General features: G+C 45.8%; 1 protein-coding gene across 1 annotated transcript in view; it reads left to right on the top strand.

Moving 5' to 3' along the window:
- TG (thyroglobulin) overlaps positions 1 to 25,362 on the top strand; it is a 233,000-nt gene that overhangs the window by 89,209 nt on the left and 118,429 nt on the right. Inside the window, exons 21-23 of the mRNA XM_077271730.1 lie at positions 20,835 to 20,954; positions 21,675 to 21,790; positions 24,598 to 24,706. Coding sequence (XP_077127845.1) covers positions 20,835 to 20,954; positions 21,675 to 21,790; positions 24,598 to 24,706 — 345 coding nt within the window. The remainder of the gene's footprint in view (positions 1 to 20,834; positions 20,955 to 21,674; positions 21,791 to 24,597; positions 24,707 to 25,362) is intronic.

The following is a 25,362-nucleotide window of genomic DNA, read 5'->3' on the forward strand; positions in this document are numbered from 1 at the left end:
GTATCCTTTTCTATTCTGTCTATCTAGATTAGTAGTGGCCTCCTTTGCTAAAATCTGTTTTCATTTCTGTGTATGTCATTTCCCTCTCCACTCACAGTCAATATTTGTGGGGGGCTGTCTTTCCTTTTGGGGTTTTTCTCTGAGGCAAGATAGCTTTCTGTTTCCATCTTTAGGGGTAGTTAGTTCTCAGGCTGTGACGAGGTGTCTAGGGAGTGACAGGAACATCCCACGGCTACTTCTAGTGTTTGTGTTAGGATTAGGAACTGCGGTCAGTACAGATACCACCTCCTCAGAGCTCGTCCCATGCTGCTCCTTAACCACTAGGTCATAATAGTACAGCTGGCCAGCAATGTGTTGAATGCATCTCAAAAGAGGGGAAAAAAAAGTTCTGAGCCATTTTTTTTTTCTTTGCAGTCTGTTTGGTCTTTTTTTTTTCCCCCTTAATCTCTGGGTGGTTCAGGATTCTGGTGCTGACATGGATGTTCAGGGTTTGTTCTCTCGTGTGGATCAACTCGCTGCAAGGGTACAGAGTATCCAAGATTATGTTGTTCAGACTCCGGTTTTAGAGCCTAGAATTCCTACTCCTGATTTGTTTTTTGGGGATAGATCCAAATTTTTGAATTTTAAAAATAACTGCAGATTGTTTTTTGCTTTGAGACCCCGTTCCTCTGGTGACCCCATTCAGCAAGTGAAGATTGTTATTTCTCTGCTGCGTGGAGACCCGCAGGACTGGGCATTCTCCCTTGAGTCAGGGAATCCTGCATTGCTCAATGTAGATGCATTTTTTCAAGCGCTTGGATTGCTGTATGACGAACCTAATTCTGTGGATCAGGCAGAAAAAACCTTGCTGGCTCTGTGTCTGGGTCAGGAAGCGGCAGAAGTATACTGCCAGAAATTTATAAAGTGGTCTGTGCTCACAAAATGGAATGAGTATGCCCTTGCAGCATTTCTCAGAAAGGGTTTTTCTGAAGCCCTTAAAGATGTTATGGTGGGGTTCCCCACGCCTGCTGGTTTGAACGAATCAATGTCTTTGGCCATTCAGATTGATCGGCGCCTGCGCTAGCGCAAGGTGGTGCACCATATGCCGTTTTCCTCTGAGCAGAGTCCTGAGCCTATGCAATTTGATAGGATTTTGACTAGAGCAGAACGGCAGGAATTCAGACGTCAGAATAGGCTGTGTTTTTACTGTGGTGATTCTGCTCATGCTATTTCTGATTGCCCTAAGCGTACTAAGAGGGTCGCTAGGTCTGTTACCATTAGTACTGTACAGTCAAAATTTCTCTTGTCTGTTACCCTGATTTGCTCATTGTCGTCCTTTTCTGTTATGGCATATGTGGATTCAGGCGCTGCCCTGATCTTAATGGACTTAAGAGTTCGCCAGACGCTGTGGTTTTTCCTTGCAGCCTTTGCAGAGCCCTATTCCCTTAAGGGGGATTGATGCTACTCCATTGGCCGAGAATAAACCTCAGTATTGGACACAGTTGACCATGTACATGGCTCCAGCACATCAGGAAGATTGTCGTTTTTTGGTGTTGCATAATTTGCATGATGTTGTTGTGCTGGGTTTTCCATGGTTACAGGTACATAATCCAGTGCTGGATTGGAAATCTATGTCTGTGACTAGTTGGGGTTGTCAAGGGATACATAGTGATGTTCCTTTGATGTCAATTTCCTCTTCCCCCTCTTCTGAGGTTCCTGAGTTTTTGTCGGATTTCCAGGATATATTTGAGGAGCCCAAGTCCAGCTCCCTTCCTCCTCATAGGGACTGCGATTGTGCTATTAACTTGATTCCTGGCGCTAAGTTCCATAAGGGCCGACTTTTCAATCTGTCTGTGCCAGAGCATGCTGCCATGCGGACTTATGTTAAGGAGTCTTTGGAGAAGGGGCATATTCGCCCGTCTTCGTCACCATTGGGAGCGGGATTCTTTTTTGTTGCCAAGAAGGATGGCTCCTTGAGACCCTGTATAGATTATCGCCTTCTCAATAAGATCACGGTCAAATTCTAATACCCTTTACCTTTGCTTTCTGATTTGGTTGCTTGGATTAAGGGGGCTAGTTGGTTTACTAAGATTGACCTTCGAGGGGCATATAATCTTGTTCGTATTAAATAGGGTGACGAATGGAAAACAGCATTTAATACGCCCGAAGGCCATTTTGAATACCTTGTGATGCCATTCGGGCTCTCTAATGCTCCATCTGTGTTTCAGTCCTTTATGCATGATATCTTCCAGAATTATCTTGATAAATTCATGATTGTATATTTGGATGATATTTTGTTTTTTTTCCGATGATTGGGAGTCTCATTTGAAGCAGGTCAGGGTGGTATTTCAGATCCTTCGTGCTAATGCGTTGTTTGTGAAGGGGTCTAAGTGCCTTTTTGGAGTTCAGAAGGTTTCATTTTTGGGTTTCATTTTTTCTCCCTCGGCTATTGAAATGGATCCTGTTAAGGTCCAGGCCATTCATGATTGGATTCAACCCACATCTGTGAAGAGCCTTTAGAAATTTTTGGGCTTTGCTAATTTTTATCGCCGTTTCATTGCTAACTTTTCCAGTGTGGTTAAGCCCCTGACCGATTTGACGAAGAAGGGCGCTGATGTGATGAATTGGTCCTCTGCGGCTGTTGAGGCCTTTCAGGAGCTTAAACGTCGTTTTACTTCTGCCCCTGTGTTGCGTTAGCCATATGTTTCTCTCCCTTTTCAGGTTGAGGTTGACGCTTCTGAGATTGGGGCAGGGGCCGTTTTGTCTCAGAGAAGTTCTGATGGCTCTTTGATGAAACCGTGTGCTTTCTTCTCCAGAAAGTTTTCGCCTGCTGAGCGTAATTATGATGTCGGTAATCGGGAGTTGTTGGCTATGAAGTGGGCTTTCGAGGAGTGGCGACATTGGCTTGAGGGAGCCAAGCATCGCGTTGTGGTCTTGACCGATCATAAGAATCTGATTTACCTTGAGTCTGCCAAGCGGTTGAATCCTAGACAAGCTCGATGGTCCCTGTTTTTCTCCCGTTTTGATTTTGTGGTCTCTTATCTTCCGGGATCTAAGAATGTGAAGGCTGATGCCCTTTCTAGGATTTTTCTGCCTGATTCTCCGGGAGTCCTTGAGCCGGTTGGTATTCTCAAGGAGGGGGTGATTCTTTCTGCCATCTCCCCTGATTTACTGCGGATGCTTCGGGAGTTTCAGGCTGATAAGCCTGACTGCTGTCCAGTGGGGAAACTGTTATGACCTGGTGGTTACGGAGCAGCACTGATATGACCTGGTGGGTAAAATGAATCATGGGACAAGCTCTGAGGAGGTGGTAGCTTTACTGACCGCAGTTCCTACTCCTAACACCAACACTAGAAATAGCCGTGGAGTGTTCCTGACTCTCCCTAGACACCTCGTCACAGCCTAAGAACTAACTACCCCTAAAGATGGAAACAGAAAACTATCTTGCCTCAGAGAAATTCCCAAAAGGAAAGATAGCCCCCCACAAATATTGACTGTGAGTGGAGAGGGAAATGACACACACAGAAATGAAAACAGATTTTAGCAAAGGGGGCCAATACTATCTAGATAGACAGAAATAGAAAAGGATACTGTGCGGTCAGTAGTAAAAACTAAAAATCCACGCAGAGTTTACAAAAATGAGCTCCACACCGACTCACAGTGTGGAGGGGCAAATCTGCTTCCCCAGAGCTTCCAGCTAGCCTGAATATTTCATAATGACAAGCTGGACAAAAAGAAAAATAATTTAAACTGAGCAGAAAAGTCCAAGCAAAGGAACAACCAAAGAACTAGCAAGAACTTATCTTATGCTGAAATGGACAGGCCATCAGAGAAATCCAAGGAGAGATCTGAATCCAACCCAAAGAACATTGACAGCTGGCATGAACTACAGACCAGAGCCAAGTTAAATAGCAAGGCCAGGGGAGCCAATTAGTGAAAGCAGCTGCTATGGCTAAACTCAAGGAGCAGCAGTTCCACTCGAAACCACCAGAGGGAGCCCAAGGGCAGAACTCACAAAAGTACCATTCATAACCACAGGAGGGAGCCCAAGAACGGAATTCACAACAGTACCCCCCCCCTTGTTGAGGAGGGGTCACCGAACCCTCACCAGAGCCCCCAGGCCGATCAGGACGAGCCAAATGAAAAGCACGTACCAAATTGGCAGCATGGACATCGGAGGCAACAACCCACGAATTATCCTCCTGGCCATAACCCTTCCACTTGACCAGATACTGAAGCTTCCGCCTCGAAAGACGAGAATCCAAAATCTTCTCCACCACATATTCCAACTCCCCCTTAACCAACACCGGAGCAGGAGGGTCAACGGAGGGGACCATGGGCACCACATATCTCCGCAACGAAGATCTATGGAACACATTATGAATGGAAAAAGAAGCTGGAAGGGCCAAACGAAAAGACGCCGGATTGATAATTTCAGAAATCTTATAAGGACCAATAAAGCGAGGCTTGAACTTAGGGGAAGAAACCTTCATAGGAACATGACGAGAAGACAACCAGACCAAATCCCCAACACGAAGCCGGGGACCAACGCACCGACGACGTTTAGCAAAACGTTGAGCCTTTTCCTGAGACAACGTTAAATTGTCCACCACATGAGTCCAAATCCGCTGCAACCTGTCCACCACAGAATCCACACCAGGACAGTCCGAAGACTCAACCTGCCCCGAAGAAAAACGAGGATGAAAACCGAAGTTACAAAAAAAAGGCGAAACCAAGGTAGCCGAACTAGCCCAATTATTAAGGACAAACTCGGCCAACGGCAAGAAGGTCACCCAATCATCCTGATCAGCAGACACAAAGCATCTCAAATAGGTTTCCAAGGTCTGATTGGTTCGCTCCGTTTGGCCATTTGTCTGAGGATGAAATGCTGAAGAAAAAGACAAATCAATGCCCATTCTAGCACAAAAGGACCGCCAAAACCTAGAAACAAACTGGGAACCTCTGTCAGAAACAATATTCTCCAGAATGCCATGCAAACGAACCACATGCTGAAAAAATAATGGAACCAAATCAGATGAGGAAGGCAACTTAGGCAAAGGTACCAAATGGACCATCTTAGAAAACCGGTCACAAACCACCCAGATGACAGACATCTTCTGGAAACAGGAAGATCAGATATAAAATCCATGGAAATATGCGTCCAGGGCCTCCCAGGGACCGGCAAAGGCAAAAGCAACCCATTAGCTCGGGAACAGCAGGGCTTGGCCTGAGCACAGGTCCCACAGGACTGCACGAAAGAACGCACATCCCGCGACAAGGAAGGCCACCAAAAGGACCTGGCAACCAAATCTCTGGTACCAAAAATCCCAGGATGACCAGCCAATACAGAACAATGAATCTCAGAAATTACCTTACTTGTCCATCTATCAGGAACAAACAGCTTCCCCACTGGACAGCGGTCAGGTATATCAGCCTGAAACTCCTGAAGCACCCGCTGCAAATCAGGGGAGATGGCAGAAAGAATCACCCCCTCCTTGAGAATACCAGCCGGCCCAAGGACTCCCGGAGAATCAGGCAAAAAACTCCTAGAAAGGGCATCAGCCTTCACATTCTTAGATCCCGGAAGATACGAGACCACAAAATCAAAACGGGAGAAAAACAGAGACCATCGAGCCTGTCTAGGATTCAACCGCTTGGCAGACTCGAGGTAAATCAGATTCTTATGATCGGTTAAGACCACAACGCGATGCTTAGCTCCCTCAAGCCAATGTCGCCACTCCTCAAATGCCCACTTCATAGCCAACAACTCCCGATTGCCGACATCATAATTACGCTCAGCAGGCGAAAACTTTCTGGAGAAGAAAGCACACGGTTTCATCAAAGAGCCATCAGAACTTCTCTGAGACAAAACGGCTCCTGCCCCAATCTCAGAAGCGTCAACCTCAACCTGAAAAGACAAAAAGAGAAATGATCCAGCTGGAGGTGGAGGCGGTCTAGACTTTGTGAGACTTTATTAGACAACTAAAGCAATAAATAGTTCTTCAAAAAAAGAAAAATCTTTACATAGCAAACACCTAGGCACACCAGTGAGGAGGATCACTCCTCACTGGTGTGCCTAGGTGTTTGCTATGTAAAGATTTTTCTTTTTTTGAAGAACTATTTATTGCTTTAGTTGTCTAATAAAGTCTCACAAAGTCTAGACCGCCTCCACCTCCAGCTGGATCATTTCTCTTTTTGTCTTCATTTGCTGTGGGTGCTCACCCCGAACCGTGCTGGGCGTTGGCAGGTCTGGGGATTTCGTCTAAGACCGGTAAGCTGACTACATTCCTTTTTTCTTTTGTTATCAACCTGAAAAGGGAGAGAAACATCTGGCTGACGCAACACAGGGGCAGAAGTAAAACGACGTTTAAGCTCCTGAAAGGCCTCCACAGCCGCAGAGGACCAATTCACCACATCAGCGCCTTTCTTCGTCAAATCGGTCAGAGGTTTAACCACAGTAGAAAAATTAGCAATGAAGCGGCGATAAAAATTAGCAAAGCCCAAAAATTTCTGAAGGCTCTTCACAGATGTGGGTTGAGTCCAATCATGAATGGCCTGGACCTTAACAGGGTCCATTTCAATAGCCGAGGGAGAAAAAATGAAACCCAAAAAAGAAACCTTCTGAACTCCAAAAAGGCACTTAGACCCCTTCACAAACAATGCATTATCACGAAGGATCTGAAATACCAACCTGACCTGCTTCACATGAGACTCCCAATCATCGGAAAAAAACAAAATATCATCCAAATATGCAATCATGAATTTATCCAGATACTCCCGGAAAATATCATGCATAAAGGACTGAAACACAGATGGAGCATTAGAGAGCCCGAAAGGCATCACAAGATATTCAAAATGGCCTTCAGGCGTATTAAATGCTGTTTTCCATTCATCACCCTGTTTAATACGAACAAGATTATACGCCCCTCGAAGGTCGATCTTAGTAAACCAGCTAGCCCCCTTAATCCGAGCAAACAAATCAGAAAGCAAAGGTAAAGGGTACTGGAATTTGACCGTGATCTTATTGAGAAGGCGATAATCTATACAGGGCCTCAAGGAGCCATCCTTCTTGGCAACAAAAAAGAACCCCGCTCCCAACGGTGACGAAGACGGGCGAATATGCCCCTTCTCTAAAGACTCCTTTACATAACTCCGCATAGCAGCATGCTCTGGCACAGACAGATTGAAAAGTCGACCCTTAGGGAACTTACAGCCAGGAATCAAGTTAATAGCACAATCACAGTCCCTATGAGGAGGTAGGGAACTGGACTTGGGCTCATCAAATATATCCTGGAAATCCGACAAAAACTCAGGAACTTCAGAAGAGGGGGAAGAGGAAATTGACATCAAAGGAATATCACAATGCATCCCTTGGCAACCCCAACTAGTCACAGACATAGATTTCCAATCCAGCACCGGATTATGTACCTGTAACCATGGAAAACCCAGCACAACAACATCATGCAAATTATGCAACACCAAAAAGCTCAGGATTCTTCCCAGAGGACACCGCCATATGGTGCACCACCTTACGCTCGCGCAGGCGCCGATCAATCTGAATGGCCAGAGACATTGATTCGTTCAAACCAGCAGGTATGGGGAACCCCACCATAACATCTTTAAGGGCTTCCGAAAGACCCTTTCTGAAAATAGCTGCTAGGGCATCCTTATTCCATTTTGTGAGCACAGACCACTTTCTAAATTTCTGGCAGTATACTTCTGCTGCTTCCTGACCCTGACACAGAGCCAGGAAGATTTTTTCTGCCTGATCCACAGAATTAGAGTCGTCATAGAGCAGTCCGAGTGCTTGAAAAAATGCGTCTACATTGAGCAATGCAGGATTTCCTGGCTCAAGGGAGAATGCCCAGTCCTGCGGGTCTCCACGCAGCAGAGAAATGACAATCTTCACCTGCTGAATGGGGTCACCAGAGGAACGGGGTTTCAGAGCAAAAAACAATCTGCAATTATTTTTAAAGTTCAAAAATTTTGATCTATCCCCAGAAAACAAATCAGGAATAGGAATTCTAGGCTCAGAAACCGGAGTCTGAACAACATAATCTTGGATACTCTGTACCCTTGCAGCGAGATGATCGACACGCGAGGACAGACCCTGAACCTCCATATCAGCACCAGAATCCTGAACCACCCAAAGATTAAGGGGAAAAAAAAGACAAAACAAGCTGCAAAGGAAAAAAAAATGACTCAGAACTTTCTTTTCCCTCTTTTGAGATGCATTCAACACATTGTGGGCCAGCTGTACTGTTATGACCTGGTGGTTACGGAGCAGCACTGATATGACCTGGTGGGTAAAATGAATCATGGGACAAGCTCTGAGGAGGTGGTAGCTTTACTGACCGCAGTTCCTACTCCTAACACCAACACTAGAAATAGCCGTGGAGTGTTCCTGACTCTCCCTAGACACCTCGTCACAGCCTAAAAACTAACTACCCCTAAAGATGGAAACAGAAAACTATCTTGCCTCAGAGAAATTCCCAAAAGGAAAGATAGCTCCCCACAAATATTGACTGTGAGTGGAGAGGGAAATGACACACACAGAAATGAAAACAGATTTTAGCAAAGGGGGCCTGTTATGACCCCAATGGCGAGGGTCTCAGAGGAACGTGGAAGTCTGCAGAATACAAAAATCCAGCTCATAGGGCAGTGGTAACTGGGTTGACCATATATCTACTCCTAACGCCAACACTAGAAGTAGCCGGGGATCATTCCTACGTTGATTCTAGATGACACGCGCCAGCCGGAGAATCTAGCTACCCCTAGTAGAGGAAAACAAAGACCTTTCTTGCCTCCAGAGAAGGGGACCCCAAAGCTGGATAGAAGCCCCCCACAAATAATGACGGTGAGGTAAGAGGAAATGACAAACACAGAAATGAACCAGGTTTAGCACAGAGAGGCCCGCTTACTGATAGCAGAATAAAGAAAGGTAACTTATATGGTCAACAAACCGGAGCAGGAGGCTCAGCAGAAGGAACTACAGGCACAATGTACCGCCGCAACAAGGACCTATGAAATACATTGTGAATAGCAAACGACACAGGAAGATCCAGACGAAAAGATACAGGATTAAGGATTTCCAATATCTTGTAAGGCCCAATAAAACGAGGTTTAAATTTGGGAGAGGAGACCTTCATAGGAACAAAGCGGGAAGAAAGCCACACCAAATCCCCAACGCGTAGTCGGGGACCCACACCGCGGCGGCGGTTGGCAAAGCGCTGAGCCTTCTCCTGTGACAACTTCAAGTTGTCCACCACATGATTCCAGATCTGCTGCAACCTATCCACCACAGAATCCACCCCAGGACAGTCAGAAGGCTCCACATGACCCGAAGAAAAGCGAGGATGGAAACCAGAGTTGCAGAAAAAAGGCGAAACCAAGGTGGCGGAACTAGCCCGATTATTAAGGGCAAACTCAGCCAACGGCAAGAATGTCACCCAATCGTCCTGATCAGCAGAGACAAAACACCTCAAATAAGCCTCCAAAGTCTGATTGGTTCGCTCCGTCTGTCCATTAGTCTGAGGATGGAAAGCAGACGAAAACGACAAATCAATGCCCATCCTACTACAAAAGGATCGCCAGAACCTGGAAACGAACTGGGATCCTCTGTCTGACACAATATTCTCAGGGATGCCGTGCAAACGAACCACGTTCTGGAAAAACACAGGAACCAGATCGGAAGAGGAAGGCAGCTTAGGCAAAGGAACCAAATGGACCATCTTGGAGAAGCGATCACATATCACCCAGATAACGGACATGCCCTGAGATAGCGGAAGATCAGAAATGAAATCCATGGAGATATGTGTCCAAGGTCTCTTCGGGACAGGCAAGGGCAAGAGCAAACCGCTGGCACGAGAACAGCAAGGCTTAGCTCGAGCACAAGTCCCACAGGACTGCACAAATGACCGCACATCCCTTGACAAGGAAGGCCACCAAAAGGACCTGGCCACCAGATCTCTGGTGCCAAAAATTCCCGGGTGACCTGCCAACACCGAAGAAATGAACCTCGGAAATGACTCTGCTGGTCCACTTATCCGGGACAAACAGTCTGTCAGGTGGACAAGACTCAGGCCTATCAGCCTGAAATCTCTGCAACACACGTCGCAGATCCGGAGAAATACCTGACAAGATAACTCCATCTTTAAGAATACCAACAGGATCAGCGACTCCAGGAGCATCAGGCACAAAGCTCCTAGAAAGAGCATCGGCCTTCACATTCTTTGAACCTGGTAAATACGAGACAACAAAATCAAAGCGGGAGAAAAACAATGACCAGCGGGCCTGTCTCGGATTAAGGCGTTTAGCAGACTCGAGATACATCAGATTTTTGTGATCAGTCAAGACCACCACACGATGCTTAGCACCCTCGAGCCAATGACGCCACTCCTCAAATGCCCATTTCATGGCCAACAACTCCCGATTGCCCACATCATAATTTCGCTCGGCAGGCGAAAATTTCCTAGAGAAAAAGGCACAAGGCTTCATAACAGAGCAACCAGGGCCTCTCTGCGACAAAACGGCCCCTGCCCCAATCTCCGAAGCATCCACCTCAACCTGAAAGGGAAGTGAGACGTCAGGCTGGCACAAAACAGGCGCCGAAGTAAACCGGCGTTTCAACTCCTGGAAAGCCTCCACGGCAGCAGGAGCCCAGTTAGCTACATCGGAGCCCTTCTTGGTCATATCCGTCAAAGGTTTCACAATGCTAGAAAAATTAGCGATAAAACGACGGTAGAAGTTAGCGAAGCCCAAGAACTTCTGAAGACTCTTAACTGACGAGGGCTGAGTCCAATCAAGAATAGCTCGGACCTTGACTGGGTCCATCTCCACAGCAGAAGGGGAAAAAATGAACCCCAAAAAGGGAACCTTCTGTACACCAAAGAGACACTTTGAGCCCTTGACAAACAAAGAATTTTCACGCAAAATTTTAAAGACCAACCTGACCTGCTCCACATGCGAATCCCAATTATCAGAAAAAAACAAAATATCATCCAGATAAACAATCAAAAATTTATCCAGATACTTCCGGAAAATGTCATGCATAAAGGACTGAAAAACTGAAGGCGCATTGGAGAGCCCAAAAGGCATCACCAAGTACTCAAAATGACCTTCGGGCGTATTGAATGCGGTTTTCCATTCATCACCTTGCTTAATGCGCACAAGGTTGTACGCACCACGAAGGTCTATCTTGGTGAACCACTTGGCACCCTTAATCCGGGCAAACAAGTCAGACAACAGCGGTAAAGGATACTGAAATTTGACAGTGATCTTATTTAAAAGCCGATAATCAATACAAGGTCTCAAAGATCCGTCCTTTTTTGCCACAAAAAAGAATCCCGCACCAAGAGGGGAAGAAGACGGACGAATATGTCCTTTTTCCAGAGACTCCTTGATATATGAACGCATAGCGGTATGTTCAGGTACCGACAGATTAAACAGTCTTCCCTTAGGAAATTTACTGCCTGGGATCAAATCTATAGCACAGTCACAGTCCCTATGAGGAGGCAGTGCACTGGACTCAGACTCACTGAAGACATCCTGATAATCAGACAAATACTCCGGAACTTCCGAAGGCGTAGAAGAAGCAATAGACACAGGCAGGGAATCCTCATGAATACCACGACAGCCCCAACTTGAGACTGACATAGCCTTCCAGTCCAGGACTGGATTATGGGTCTGTAACCATGGCAGCCCTAAAACAACCAAATCATGCATTTTATGTAAAACCAGGAAACGTATCACCTCGCGGTGTTCAGGAGTCATGCACATGGTAACCTGAGTCCAATACTGCGGTTTATTTGCTGCCAATGGTGTAGCATCAATACCCCTAAGAGGAATAGGATTTTCTAATGGTTCAAGAGTAAATCCACAGCGCTTAGCAAATGAGAGATCCATGAGACTCAGGGCAGCACCTGAATCTACAAACGCCATGACAGGATAAGATGACAGTGAGCAAATCAAAGTTACAGACAGAATAAATTTAGGTTGCAAATTACCAACGGTGACAGGACTAACAACCTTAGCTATACGTTTAGAGCATGCTGAGATAACATGTGTAGAATCACCACAGTAGTAGCACAAGCCATTCCGGCGTCTATGAATTTTCCGCTCATTTCTAGTCAGGATTCTATCACATTGCATTAAATCAGGTGTCTGTTCAGACAACACCATGAGGGAATTTGCGGTTTTGCGCTCCCGCAACCGCCGGTCAATTTGAATAGCCAGTGCCATAGTATCATTCAGACCTGTGGGAATGGGAAAACCCACCATAACATTCTTAATGGCTTCAGAAAGGCCATTTCTAAAATTAGCGGCCAGTGCACACTCGTTCCAATGTGTCAGCACGGACCATTTCCGAAATTTTTGGCAATACACTTCAGCCTCGTCCTGCCCCTGAGACATAGACAGCAAGGCCTTTTCTGCCTGAATCTCAAGATTGGGTTCCTCATAAAGTAAACCGAGCGCCAGAAAAAACGCATCAAGATCAGCCAATGCCGGATCTCCTGGCGCCAGCGAAAAAGCCCAATCCTGAGGGTCGCCCCGTAAGAACGAAATAACAATTTTTACTTGCTGAGCAGAATCTCCTGATGAACAGGGTCTCAGGGACAAAAACAATTTACAATTATTCACGAAATTCCTAAACTTAAACCTGTCTCCGGAAAACAGTTCAGGAATCGGTATTTTAGGTTCTGACCTAGGATTTCTGATAACATAGTCTTGTATACCCTGCACACGAGTAGCCAGCTGGTCCACACTTGTAATCAAGGTCTGGACATTCATGTCTGCAGCAAGCATAGCCACTCTGAGGTAAAGGGGAAGGAGAAAAAAAAACTCAGAATCTTCTTTCTTATAATCCCTCTTCTGCAATGCATTAAACATTTAATACTGGCCTGGCAAACTGTTATGACCCCAATGGCGAGGGTCTCAGAGGAACGTGGAAGTCTGCAGAATACAAAAATCCAGCTCATAGGGCAGTGGTAACTGGGTTGACCATATATCTACTCCTAACGCCAACACTAGAAGTAGCCGGGGATCATTCCTACGTTGATTCTAGATGACACGCGCCAGCCGGAGAATCTAGCTACCCCTAGTAGAGGAAAACAAAGACCTTTCTTGCCTCCAGAGAAGGGGACCCCAAAGCTGGATAGAAGCCCCCCACAAATAATGACGGTGAGGTAAGAGGAAATGACAAACACAGAAATGAACCAGGTTTAGCACAGAGAGGCCCGCTTACTGATAGCAGAATAAAGAAAGGTAACTTATATGGTCAACAAAAACCCTATCAAAATCCACACTGGAAATTCAAGAACCCCCGAACCGTCTAACGGTCCGGGGGGAGAACACCAGCCCCCTAGAGCTTCCAGCAAAGGTCAGGATATAGATTTGGAACAAGCTGGACAAAAATACAAAACCAAAACAAATAGCAAAAAGCAAAAGGCAGACTTAGCTGATATAACTGGAACCAGGATCAGTAGACAAGAGCACAGCAGACTAGCTCTGATAACTACGTTGCCAGGCATTGAACTGAAGGTCCAGGGAGCTAATATAGCAACACCCCTAACTAACGACCCAGGTGCGGATAAGAGGAATGACAGAAAAACCAGAGTCAAAAAACTAGTAACCACTAGAGGGAGCAAAAAGCAAATTCACAACAGGGGCCAATACTATCTAGATATTAAATAGAAAAGGATACTGTGCGGTCAGTAGTAAAAACTAAAAATCCACGCAGAGTTTACAAAAATGAGCTCCACACCGACTCACAGTGTGGAGGGGCAAATCTGCTTCCCCAGAGCTTCCAGCTAGCCTGAATATTTCATAATGACAAGCTGGACAAAAAGAAAAATAATTTAAACTGAGCAGAAAAGTCCAAGCAAAGGAACAACCAAAGAACTAGCAAGAACTTATCTTATGCTGAAATGGACAGGCCATCAGAGAAATCCAAGGAGAGATCTGAATCCAACCCAAAGAACATTGACAGCTGGCATGAACTACAGACCAGAGCCAAGTTAAATAGCAAGGCCAGGGGAGCCGATTAGTGAAAGCAGCTGCTATGGCTAAACTCAAGGAGCAGCAGTTCCACTCGAAACCACCAGAGGGAGCCCAAGGGCAGAACTCACAAAAGTACCATTCATAACCACAGGAGGGAGCCCAAGAACGGAATTCACATCAGGAAACTGTTTGTTCCTGATAGATGGACTAGTAAGGTAATTTCTGAGGTTCATTGTTCAGTGTTGGCTGGTCATCCTGGGATTTTTGGTACCAGAGATTTGGTTGCTAGGTCCTTTTGGTGGCCTTCCTTGTCGCGGGATGTGCGTTCTTTTGTGCAGTCCTGTGGGACTTGTGCCCGGGCCAAGCCTTGCTGTTCCCGTGCTAGTGGGTTGCTTTTGCCTTTGCCGGTCCCTGAGAGGCCCTGGACGCATATTTCCATGGATTTTATTTCGGATCTTCCTGTTTCCCAGAAGATGTCTGTCATCTGGGTGGTTTGTGACTGATTTTCTAAGATGGTCCATTTGGTACCTTTGCCTAAGTTACCTTCCTCCTCTGATTTGGTTCTATTATTTTTTCAGCATGTGGTTCATTTGCATGGCATTCCGGAGAATATTGTGTCTGACAGAGGTTCCCAGTTTGTTTCTAGGTTTTGGCAGTCCTTTTGTGCTAGAATGGGCATTGATTTGTCTTTTTCTTCAGCATTTCATCCTCAGACAAATGGACAAACTGAGCGAACTAATCAGACCTTGGAAACTTATTTGAGATGCTTTGTGTCTGCTGATCAGGATGATTGGGTGACCTTCTTGCCGTTGGCCGAGTTTGCCCTTAGTAATCGGGCTAGTTCGGCTACCTTGGTTTCGCCTTTTTTTTGTAATTTTGGTTTTCATCCTCGTTTTTCTTCAGGGCAGGTTGAGCCTTCTGACTGTCCTGGTGTGGATTCTGTGGTGGACAGGTTACAGCAGATTTGGACTCATGTGGTGGACAATTTGAAGTTGTCTCAGGAAAAGGCTCAACGTTTTGCTAACCGTCGTCGGTGTGTTGGTCCCCGGCTTCGTGTTGGGGAGTTAGTCTGGTTATCTTCTCATCATGTTCCTATGAAGGTTTCTTCCCCTAAGTTCAAGCCTCGCTTTATTGGTCCTTATAAGATTTCTGAAATTATCAATCCGGTATCTTTTCGTTTGGCCCTTCCAGCTTCTTTTTCCATCCATAATTTTTTCCATAGATCTTTGTTGCGGAGATATGTGGTACCCGTTGTTCCCTCTGTTGATCCTCCTGCTCCGGTGTTGGTTGAGGGGGAGTTGGAATATGTGGTGGAGAAGATTTTGGATTCTTGTCTTTCGAGGCGGAAGCTTCAGTATCTGGTCAAGTGGAAGGGTTATGGCCAGGAGGATAATTCTTGGGTTGTTGCCTCCGATGTCCATGCTGCCGATTTGGTTCGTGCTTTTCACTTGGCTCGTCCTGATCGGCCTGGGGGCTCTGGTGAGGGTTCAGTGACCCCTCCTCAAGGGGGGGGTACTGTTGTGAATTCCGTTCTTGGGCTCCCTCCGGTTGTTGTGAATGGCACTTTTGTGAATTCTGCCCTTGGGCTCCCTCTGGTGGTTTCAAGTGGAACTGCTGCTCCTTGGGTTTAGCATTAGCAGCTGTTTCCACTGATCGTCTCTCCTGGCTTTGCTATTTAACCTGGCTCTGGTCTTCAGTCCGTGCCAGCTGTCAATGTTTCTGGGTTGGATTCAGATCTCTCCTTGGATTTCTCTTATGGCCTGTCCATTTCAGCAAAAGATAAGTTCTTGCTAGTTCTTTTGTTTGTCCATTTGCTGTGGACTTTATCGCTCAGCTCATGTTATGTCTCTCTTTGTCCAGCTTGTCAGTATGATTTATTCAGTCTAGCTGGAAGCTCAGGGGAAGCAGATTTGCCCTCCACACCGTGAGTCGGTGTGGAGATTATTTTTGCAAACTCTGCGTGGACTTCTACTTTTTAATACTGACCGCACAGTATCCTTTTCTATTCTGTCTATCTAGATTAGTAGTGGCCTCCTTTGCTAAAATCTGTTTTCATTTCTGTGTATGTCATTTCCCTCTCCACTCACAGTCAATATTTGTGGGGGGCTATCTTTCCTTTTGGGGTTTTTCTCTGAGGCAAGATAGCTTTCTGTTTCCATCTTTAGGGGTAGTTAGTTCTCAGGCTGTGACGAGGTGTCTAGGGAGTGACAGGAACATCCCACGGCTACTTCTAGTGTTTGTGTTAGGATTAGGAACTGCGGTCAGTACAGATACCACCTCCTCAGAGCTCGTCCCATGTTGCTCCTTAACCACCAGGTCATAACAGGTAATACAGGGATCACCAGTGACATTATACACAGGAGACTAACATGACCCCCCTCATTGTAAATAGTGTGCTCAAAAACAAAATACATTACAGCAGTAATAATATTCCTTAATTACCTTTCTGTGATAAAGTCCTCCATCATGGACCGTTTCCTGTAATGTCCCCTATCCTGGGCCTGTTCTTGTAATGTCCCCTATCCTGGCCCCTCTATGTTAATCATTTCCCCCATCCTGGGGCCCCTTATGTCCTCCATCTTGGTCTCCATATGTCCTCCATATATTCCCCATCCTGGTCCCCATTTGTCCTTTATCCTGAACCCCACATGTATCCATCCTGCACCCCACATATCTCCATCCTGGACTCCACATGTCTCCATCCTGGACTCCACGTTTCCATCCTGGTCCCCATATATCTCCATCCTGCCTAAATGTCTCCATCCTGGCCCCATAGGTCTCCAGCCTGGTCCCCATATGTCTCCATCCTGGTCCCCACATGTCTCCATCCTGGACCCCATATATCTCCATCCTTGCCCCATACATCTCCATCCAGGACCCCACATGTCTCCATCCTGGACACCACATGTCTCCATCCTGTTCCCCATATGTCTCCATCCTGGTCCCCACATGTTTCCATATTGGACCCCACTTGTCTCCATCCTGGATCCCACATGTCTCCATCCTGGACCCCACATGTCTCCATCCTGGTTCTCATTTGTCTCCATCCTGGACCCCACATGTCTCCATCCTGGACCCCACATGTCTCCATCCTGGACCCCACATGTCTCCATCCTGGACCCCACATGTCTCCATGCTTGACCCCACATGTCTCCATCCTGGTCCCATAGATCTCCACCCTGGACCCCACATGTATCCATCCTGGTTCTCATTTGTCTCCATCCTGGTCCCCATATGTCTCCATCCTGATCCCATAGATCTCCATCCTGGACCCCATATGTCTCCATCCTGGAGCCCACATGTCTCCATCCTGGACCCCACATGTCTCTATCCTGGACCCCACATGTCGACATCCTGGATCCCACATGTCTCCATCCTGGATCCCACATGTATCCATCCTGGTTCTCATTTGTCTCCATCCTGGACCCCACATGTCTCCATCCTTGCCCTATATGTCTCCATCCTGGTCCCAATATGTCTCCATTCTGGTCCCCATATGTCTCCACCTTTGCCTCATAGGTCTCCATTCTGGCCCCCACATGTCTCCATCCTTGCCCCATAGGTCTCCATCCTCATCCCCATGTGTCTCCATCCAGGACTCAACATGTCTCCATCCTGAACCCCACATGTCTCCATCCTGGGTCTCATTTGTCTCCATCCTTATCCCCACATGTCTCCATCCTGGTCCCATAGGTCTCCATCCTGGTCCCCATGTCTCCATCCTTGCCCCATAGGTCTCCATCCTGGTCCCCATATGTCTCCATCCTGGCCCCCATATGTCTCCATCCTGGCCCCCATATGTCTCCATCCTGGCCCCATATGTCTCCATCCTGATCCCCATATGTCTCCATCCTGATCCCCATATGTCTCTATCCTGGTTCTCATTTGTCTCCATCCTTATCCCCACATGTCTCCATCCTTGCCCCATAAGTCTCCATCCTGGTCCCCATATGTCTCCACCCTTCCCCATATGTCTCCATCCTTGTCCCTATGTCTCCATCCTGGTCCCCATGTCTCCACTCTGGTTCCCATGTGTCTCCATTCTGGACTCTACATGTCTCCATCCTTGCCCCATAGGTTTCCATACTGGTCCCATATATCTCCATCTTGGTCCCCATATGTCCTCATCCTGGCTCCCATATGTCTCCATCCTGGCCCCATATGTCTCCACCCTGTTTCTCATATTTCTCCACCCTGGTCCTCCTATGTCTCCACCCTGTTCCTCATATGTCTCCACCCTAGTCCCCATATGTCTCCATCCTAGACCCCACATGTCTCCATCTTGGACCCCACATGTCGCCATCCTGGATCCCACATGTCTCCATCCTGGATCCCACATGTATCCATCCTGGTCCTCATTTGTCTCCATCCTGGACCCCACATGTCTCCATCCTTGCCCTATATGTCTCCATCCTGGTCCCAATATGTCTCCATCCTGGTCCCCATATGTCTCCATTCTGGCCCCCACATGCCTCCATCCTTGCCCCATAGGTCTTCCTCCTGGTCCCCATATGTCTCCATCCAGGACTCAACATGTCTCCATCCTGAACCCCACATGTCTCCATCCTGGCCCCCTATGTCTCCATCCTGGCCTCCTATGTCTCCATCTTGGCCCCCATATGTCTCCATCCTGGCCCTATATGTCTCCATCCTGATCCCCATATGTCTCCATCCTGGTTCTCATTTGTCTCCATCCTGATCCCCACATGTCTCCATCCTGGTCCCCATGTCTCCATCATTGCCCCATAGGTCTCCATCCTGGTCCCCATATGTCTCCACCCTTCCCCATATGTCTCCTTCCTGGTCCCCATATCTCCATTCTGGTTCCCATGTGTCTCCATCCTAGACCCCACATGTCTCCATCCTTGCCCCATAGGTTTCCATACTGGTCCCTATATATCTCCATCCTGGCTCCCATATGTCTCTATCCTGGTCCCCAAATGTCTCCACCCAGTTTCTCATATGTCTCCACCCTGTTCCTCATATGTCTCCACCCTGTTTCTCATTTGTCTCCACCCTTGTCCTCCTATGTCTCCACCCTGTTCCTCATATGTCTCCGCCCTGTTTCTCATTTGTCTCCACCCTGGTCCTCCTATGTTTCCACCCTGTTCCTCATATGTCTCCACCCTAGTCTTCATATGTCTCCATCCTGGTCCTTATATGTCTCCATCCTGGTCCCCATGTGTCTCCATCCTGGGCTCCATATGTCTCCATCCTGGTCCCTATATGTCTGTTTCCCATATTGCAGCTTTTCAGGTAAAAAAAAGTCTCCTTACCTGACTGTGGTCCACCAGTGTCCTTTACCTTCTTCATATGCAAACGAGATGCATGGCAGTGTGATGTCATATACCAGTGACGTTCACACTTAAGTCAGCTGCAGGCCTATGATTGGCTGGCTGCTGTTAACTATTGCAGTGCAGGACGCTACCGGGGAGAACCGTCTGAATTCCACCTCTGGACTACAACCTTCTAGACACATAAATCTGCATAGGAGCTGCACACATAAACCGGGAGGCTAATCTTCATCAAGCTGATTCATCTAGTAGTTTTTGCTTTAATCTTAAATATATAAAAGCTCTAAAAAAAATTGTCAGAATGGAAAATTATCGGAAAATGTTGCTTTATGTTTTCCTCTTTGTGGCTTTTCTATTGGTTTTATTTTGCTTTTTTTCTCAGTACAAATCACGGTTACTTCTTATCAATGTGTTATCTCCGAGTTTGCTTCAGTTCAAAAGAGAAAAAATCATTATTGAACTAAGTAAAAAAAAATAAATCATATTTTAATAAGACAGAAATGAATGAGTCACATACAGTAAATGCTCTTTAAAGGGCAAGTCCACACACAAATAGTGTTAAAGGGATTGTTCTAGTGATAAAAATGATCTACAAAGTTTAAGAAAAAAATCGCTATCCACCCTCAACCATCCCCTGATCCTCATGTTTCAATGCTTAACCAGTTCCCTCTGCTATTTGCTTCTTGGTCCCATCTCAACACCAGAAAGGGCTTGAAATTGGCTTTGACTTGTCAGTGCTGCACTCAGTGATTGGCTAAATATTAAACATTTCTGGAGTGTCAGGGGATCTTAATTATTTTCTTATTTTATACCAGTTTGGTTTTTAATATCAACATAGAAAAAAATCTTTAAGATGATATTTATAAAAAGTAACAGCAAAAATTCTCAATTAAAAAAATGCCGACCTATGTGTCTTTTCCATATAGCTCTACCTCCTGCATCCTGTTAATAAGCAGTGGAGGAGAGACAGAAGAGAGAAGGATAAGATCAGACTACGCAGGGTTTGTTTGTAGTCTGTTACTATGGAGACAAATTAGACACATTTTGATTCAAGTTCCAATTGAGCGATAATTTTACCTAAAAATTATCACACTTTGCTGTAAATTGTGCTGCCGTCATGGTTCTGAATGGTTCTGAATGGAGCACAGATTTCATGTTCCAGAATATCCTCTGTACTCATCTTCACAAGGGGAGAAAAAACTGGGCCCCCGATACAAATTCTTCAACAGGGACCAGACTATTACCAGTCATTGATAGTATTGGTCTTCTGATATAGATCAAAGGGACTTTTTTAGGATTTAATTGCCACTCCTGCACTATAGTTGCCAAAATTTCTGGGGCCCTTTAAGCCCCAGCTCCTCAGGGGAGGTCCCATGTTTCCCAGTAACGCCCACAGTCTGCCTCCAAGCATCCACTTTTCTGTGTGGTTTATATGAACCAAGCCCCCTTTAAACCCAGATGTCTCTGGAAATCCAGGACAGTCAGCAGATATGCGGCTCCCACTATAGTTGTGCCTGTGAAATTAACACTAAAAATTAAAAAAATATTATATTGTCCTTCTAGTGTTACAGAAGTTTGAGCCGGTCCCAGAGAGTGATCTGCTGGTCAGTAATGAGGAATCGGGAGTGGATCAGTCCAGGCAAGTAAAGGAGAAGCGGGGGCAACTCCTCGCCTGCATTGTCGGTAAGTGATCTAGAGGGTAAGTGTTCGGGTCTAGACAGGTGTTTATTCTTATTCTGAAATTCTAAAATTCCAAATAAAATTGTTTTTACCGCTTAGATATTTTATTTTAATTTTTTTTCCATTTATATTCAAAATTCCACCGGTTTCCTCGGGAGCCAGTCAGTAGTTTAGCTCCTCCCAGCTGTCAGGGACTGAGAGCTAAGCGGTTAGGTCACATGTCCATCATTGAAGCTCCCACAATGCACTGCTCCCTGGTAACGGTAATGGTTCCATTGTAAATTGTGGCCCATTAATTATGCCTCTAACGGCTTCCCTGGGGACAATTTATTTATTTTTTCTTAATTTAGATGCACGTATTTAGGGCTAAATAACATTTTTACAATTGGGTTTCATTACAAATTTTGCACCATTTTTTTTTGTTCCCGGCACATTCAACTTTAATGTGATCATAAATCAGGTGATGGGACCTAAAACGAAAGACAGATACAAGAATTAGAAGCTCTCGTGCTAGACAGTCAGAATGAGCTCACTGACAATTTCTCAGTTCACTCATCCAGTGGCCAGCAATGGCTATAAAAAGCCAACAGTGCAAAGATTTAATTTTTCCCAATTACAAAACTTATTTTTAGCCAAAACTACATGTATTCAGGTAAGAAAAAATAAACTCCACCCAAAGATGGAGAATTCTAGACTCCTATTTCTATGTTATTGCTATCACAGATTGTGCGGGGGATGATGATTGTGACTACATCACAGTGTCTACAAATGGCACAGGAGTGATATGTCAGCTGTACTCCGGGCCAGGATCCAACATCACGTGCACCACGGACAGACAGGTATGAGCAGCCGTGGCCGGCCTCAAGTTATAGGGTAGATCAGTAGATCTTTGGCGCTACATATCTACACCAATATTAGGGAATTTTGTCATTTCCCTCATTACACGGGATCATAGGTGAAGTTGCAGCGCCCCAGGGTCGGTCGTTGCAGTAATGTCATTTTCCTCTAAGGAAGAGTGATATTACGTTTGGAGGCAAAGAAGGACAACTGCATCCAGGTACCACAAACATACAACACATTTCGTACTCCAGGCCACCAGGGGGAGCTCTGCTCCTATTTATTAGGACACTCCTCACACTTAGGTAAAACTGGTTGCCTGCGGAGGAAGTTAGAGAGTTGCTGGCTGAGCTTCGCTCAGGTAGTTGGTCCCTGGCAGGGGTGGGATCCTGTCAGAGATCGAGACAGAAGGACATGGAGCTGTGCCTGCTCTGAGTGCTGCAGCTTCTAGAAAGAGACACTGAAGGAGAACTGTATTGCAGAAAGGGTGAAAGAAGTCATAGCAAAGGAGTGGATACCAGGAGGAGTTCTTCCCTACACAGGCTGCCTCCTTCTGCGGCGCAGGATCCCGGTAGCCAGAACACCGAGGGAGCAACAGTCCTTTATGCCTTGCTCCAGAGACCGGCAGGACAGCTAATTTCACGTTACCTGTCCACCCCTACACCCAGGAGGCAAGGTGGCACCCCTTATAGGCTGGGGCATGATAGAGTCCCTGCAAAACGCCTCAAGCCACCGGTCATACGGGTTTGTCCTATCCATCTGGGGGCGTCCGACGCACTTATGTCTATTATGGTTGGACACATTGTCTTCACTGGGGGCCCAAGTGAGACTCCATTAATTGGTAGAATGAAGGCTACTGCCAAGCTGTGCTAAGCGTCATCTTTATTGGTTCAAAAAACAGAATTACACACGTGGTCAAAATTGTTGGTCCCCCTCGTTTAATGACAGAAAAACCCACAATGGTCACATAAATAACTTGAATCTGACAAAAGTAATAATAAATAAAAGATCTATGAAAATAAACAAATGAAAGTCAGACATTGCTTTTCCACAATGCTTCCACTGAATAAAAAAAAAAAAAAATAAGCCTCATGAAATCGGCCTGGACAGAAATGATGGAACCCTGAACTTAATATTTTGTAGCACAACCTTTTGAGGCAATCACTGCAATCACACGATTCCTGTAACTGACAATGAGACTTCTGCTCCTCTCGACAGGTATTTTGGCTGCTCCTCAAGAGCAAACTGCTCCAGTTGTCTTGTGTGTGAAGGTCGCCTTTTCCAGACAGCATGTTTCAGCTCTTTCCAAAGATGCTCAATAGGATTTCGGTCAGGGCTCATAGAAGGCCACCTCAGAATAGTCCAATGTTTTCCTCTTCGCCATTCTTGGGTGTTTTTACCTGTGTGTTTTGGGTCATTATCCTGTTGCAAGATCCATGACCTGCAACTGAGACCAAGCTTTCTGACACTGGGCAGCACATTTCTCTCTAGAATCCCTTGATAGTCTTGAGATTTCATTGTACCCTGCACAGATCCTAGACACCCTGTGCCAGATGCAGCAAAGCAGCCCCAGAACATAACAGAGCCTCCTCCATGTTTCACAGTAGGGACAGTGTTCTTTTCTTGATATGCTTCATTTTTCCATCTGTGAACATAGAGCTGATGTGCCTTGCCAAAAAGTTACATTTATGTCTCATCTGTCCATAGGATATTTTCTCAGAAGCTTTGTGGCTTGTCAACATGTAGTTTGGCAATTTCCAGTCTGGCTTTTTATAATTTATTTTCAACAATGGTGTCCTCCTTGGTCGTGTCCCATGAAGTCCACTTTGGTTCATACAATGACAGATGGTGCGATCTGACACTGATGTTCCTTGAGCTTGAAGTTCACCTTTAATGTGTTTAGACGTTTTTCTGGGCTCTTTTGTTACCATTCGTATTATCCGTCTCTTTGATTTGTCATCAATGTTCCTCCTGCGGCCACGTCCAGGGAGGTCGGCTACAGTCCCATGGATCTTACATTTCTGAATAATATGTGCAGCTGTAGTCACAGGAACATCACGCTGCTTGGAGATGGTCTTATAACTTTTACCTGTAACATGTTTGTCTATAATGTTCTCTCTAATCTCCTGAGACGACTCTTTCCTTCGCTTCCTCTGGTCCATGCTGAGTGTGATACACACCATGTCACCACACAGCACAGTGAGGATCTGTAGCCCTATATACCGGCCACTCACTGATTCCAGGAGTGTAGACACCTGTGATGCTGGTTAGTGGACACACCGCGATATAACATGTCCCTTTTGTCACATTATTTCCAGGGAAACCATCATTTCTGTCCAGGCCGATTTCATGAGTTTTATTTTTTGTTAAATTCTGTGGAAGCATGGCTGAAAAGCAAAGTCTGACTTTCATCTGTTCATTTTCATAGATCTTTTATTTATTATTACTTTTGTCAGATTCAAGTCATTTCTGTGACCATTGCGGGTTTTTCTGTCATTTAACGAGAGGTACCAACAATTCTGACCACGTGTGTATGAGTACAGCTCCGGGTGTAGCTGGAATGTAAGGCATGATGTTGTCAGGAAAGATCATTAATGATGTTTTTCAGGATATTTCTGTAGCAAATTAGCGTATAAATCTAGACTTTCCAGACAAGGGACTGGAATACAAGACGCTTCATGTTGGGATGATAAGTGCTGTCGTGTGCGGTGGGAACTGTCAGTCATCCTCCCACTGGGGGCAGAAGTGGAGACTGGAAATATATCTGCTCACATTTATTAATGTTGTGTTATTGCACATGTTTTCCTAGATTCCTGGTGCTCTGGGTAATACGGCGTCATCCAGTGTGGACGGGCTCCGCTGCCAGCATAAAATAACACTGGTAACTGCAGGCAGCGTCACTGTATACCGGAAACGAGGTGAGAAGTTCATCATAAGTAACGATTGAGGAGGGTATAATAAAATAATTGTACTGTTTATAAAAGAATATAATCTCCATCTATAATCACATTGCATTACTGATCCTGAGTTACATCCTGTATTATACCCCAGAGCTGCACTCACTATTCTGCTGGTGCAGTCACTGTGTACATACATTACATTACTGATCCTGAGTTACATCCTGTATTATACTCCAGAGCTGCACTCACTATTCTGCTGGTGCAGTCACTGTGTACATACATTACTGATCCTGAGTTACATCCTGTATTATACTCCAGAGCTGCACTCACTATTCTGCTGGTGCAGTCACTGTGTACATACATTACATTACTGATCCTGAGTTACCTCCTGAATTATACTCCAGAGCTGCACTCACTATTCTGCTGGTGCAGTCACTGTGGACATACATTACATTACTGATCCTGAGTTACATCCTGTATTATACTCCAGAGCTGCACTCACTATTCTGCTGGTGCAGTCACTGTGTACATACATTACATTACTGATCCTGAGTTACATCCTGTATTATACTCCAGAGCTGCACTCACTATTCTGCTGGTGCAGTCACTGTGTACATACATTACATTACTGATCCTGAGTTACCTCCTGAATTATACTCCAGAGCTGCACTCAC

Source organism: Ranitomeya variabilis, chromosome 6 (assembly GCF_051348905.1).
Source record: "Ranitomeya variabilis isolate aRanVar5 chromosome 6, aRanVar5.hap1, whole genome shotgun sequence".
In the NCBI taxonomy this organism is placed as follows: Eukaryota; Metazoa; Chordata; class Amphibia; order Anura; family Dendrobatidae; genus Ranitomeya; species Ranitomeya variabilis.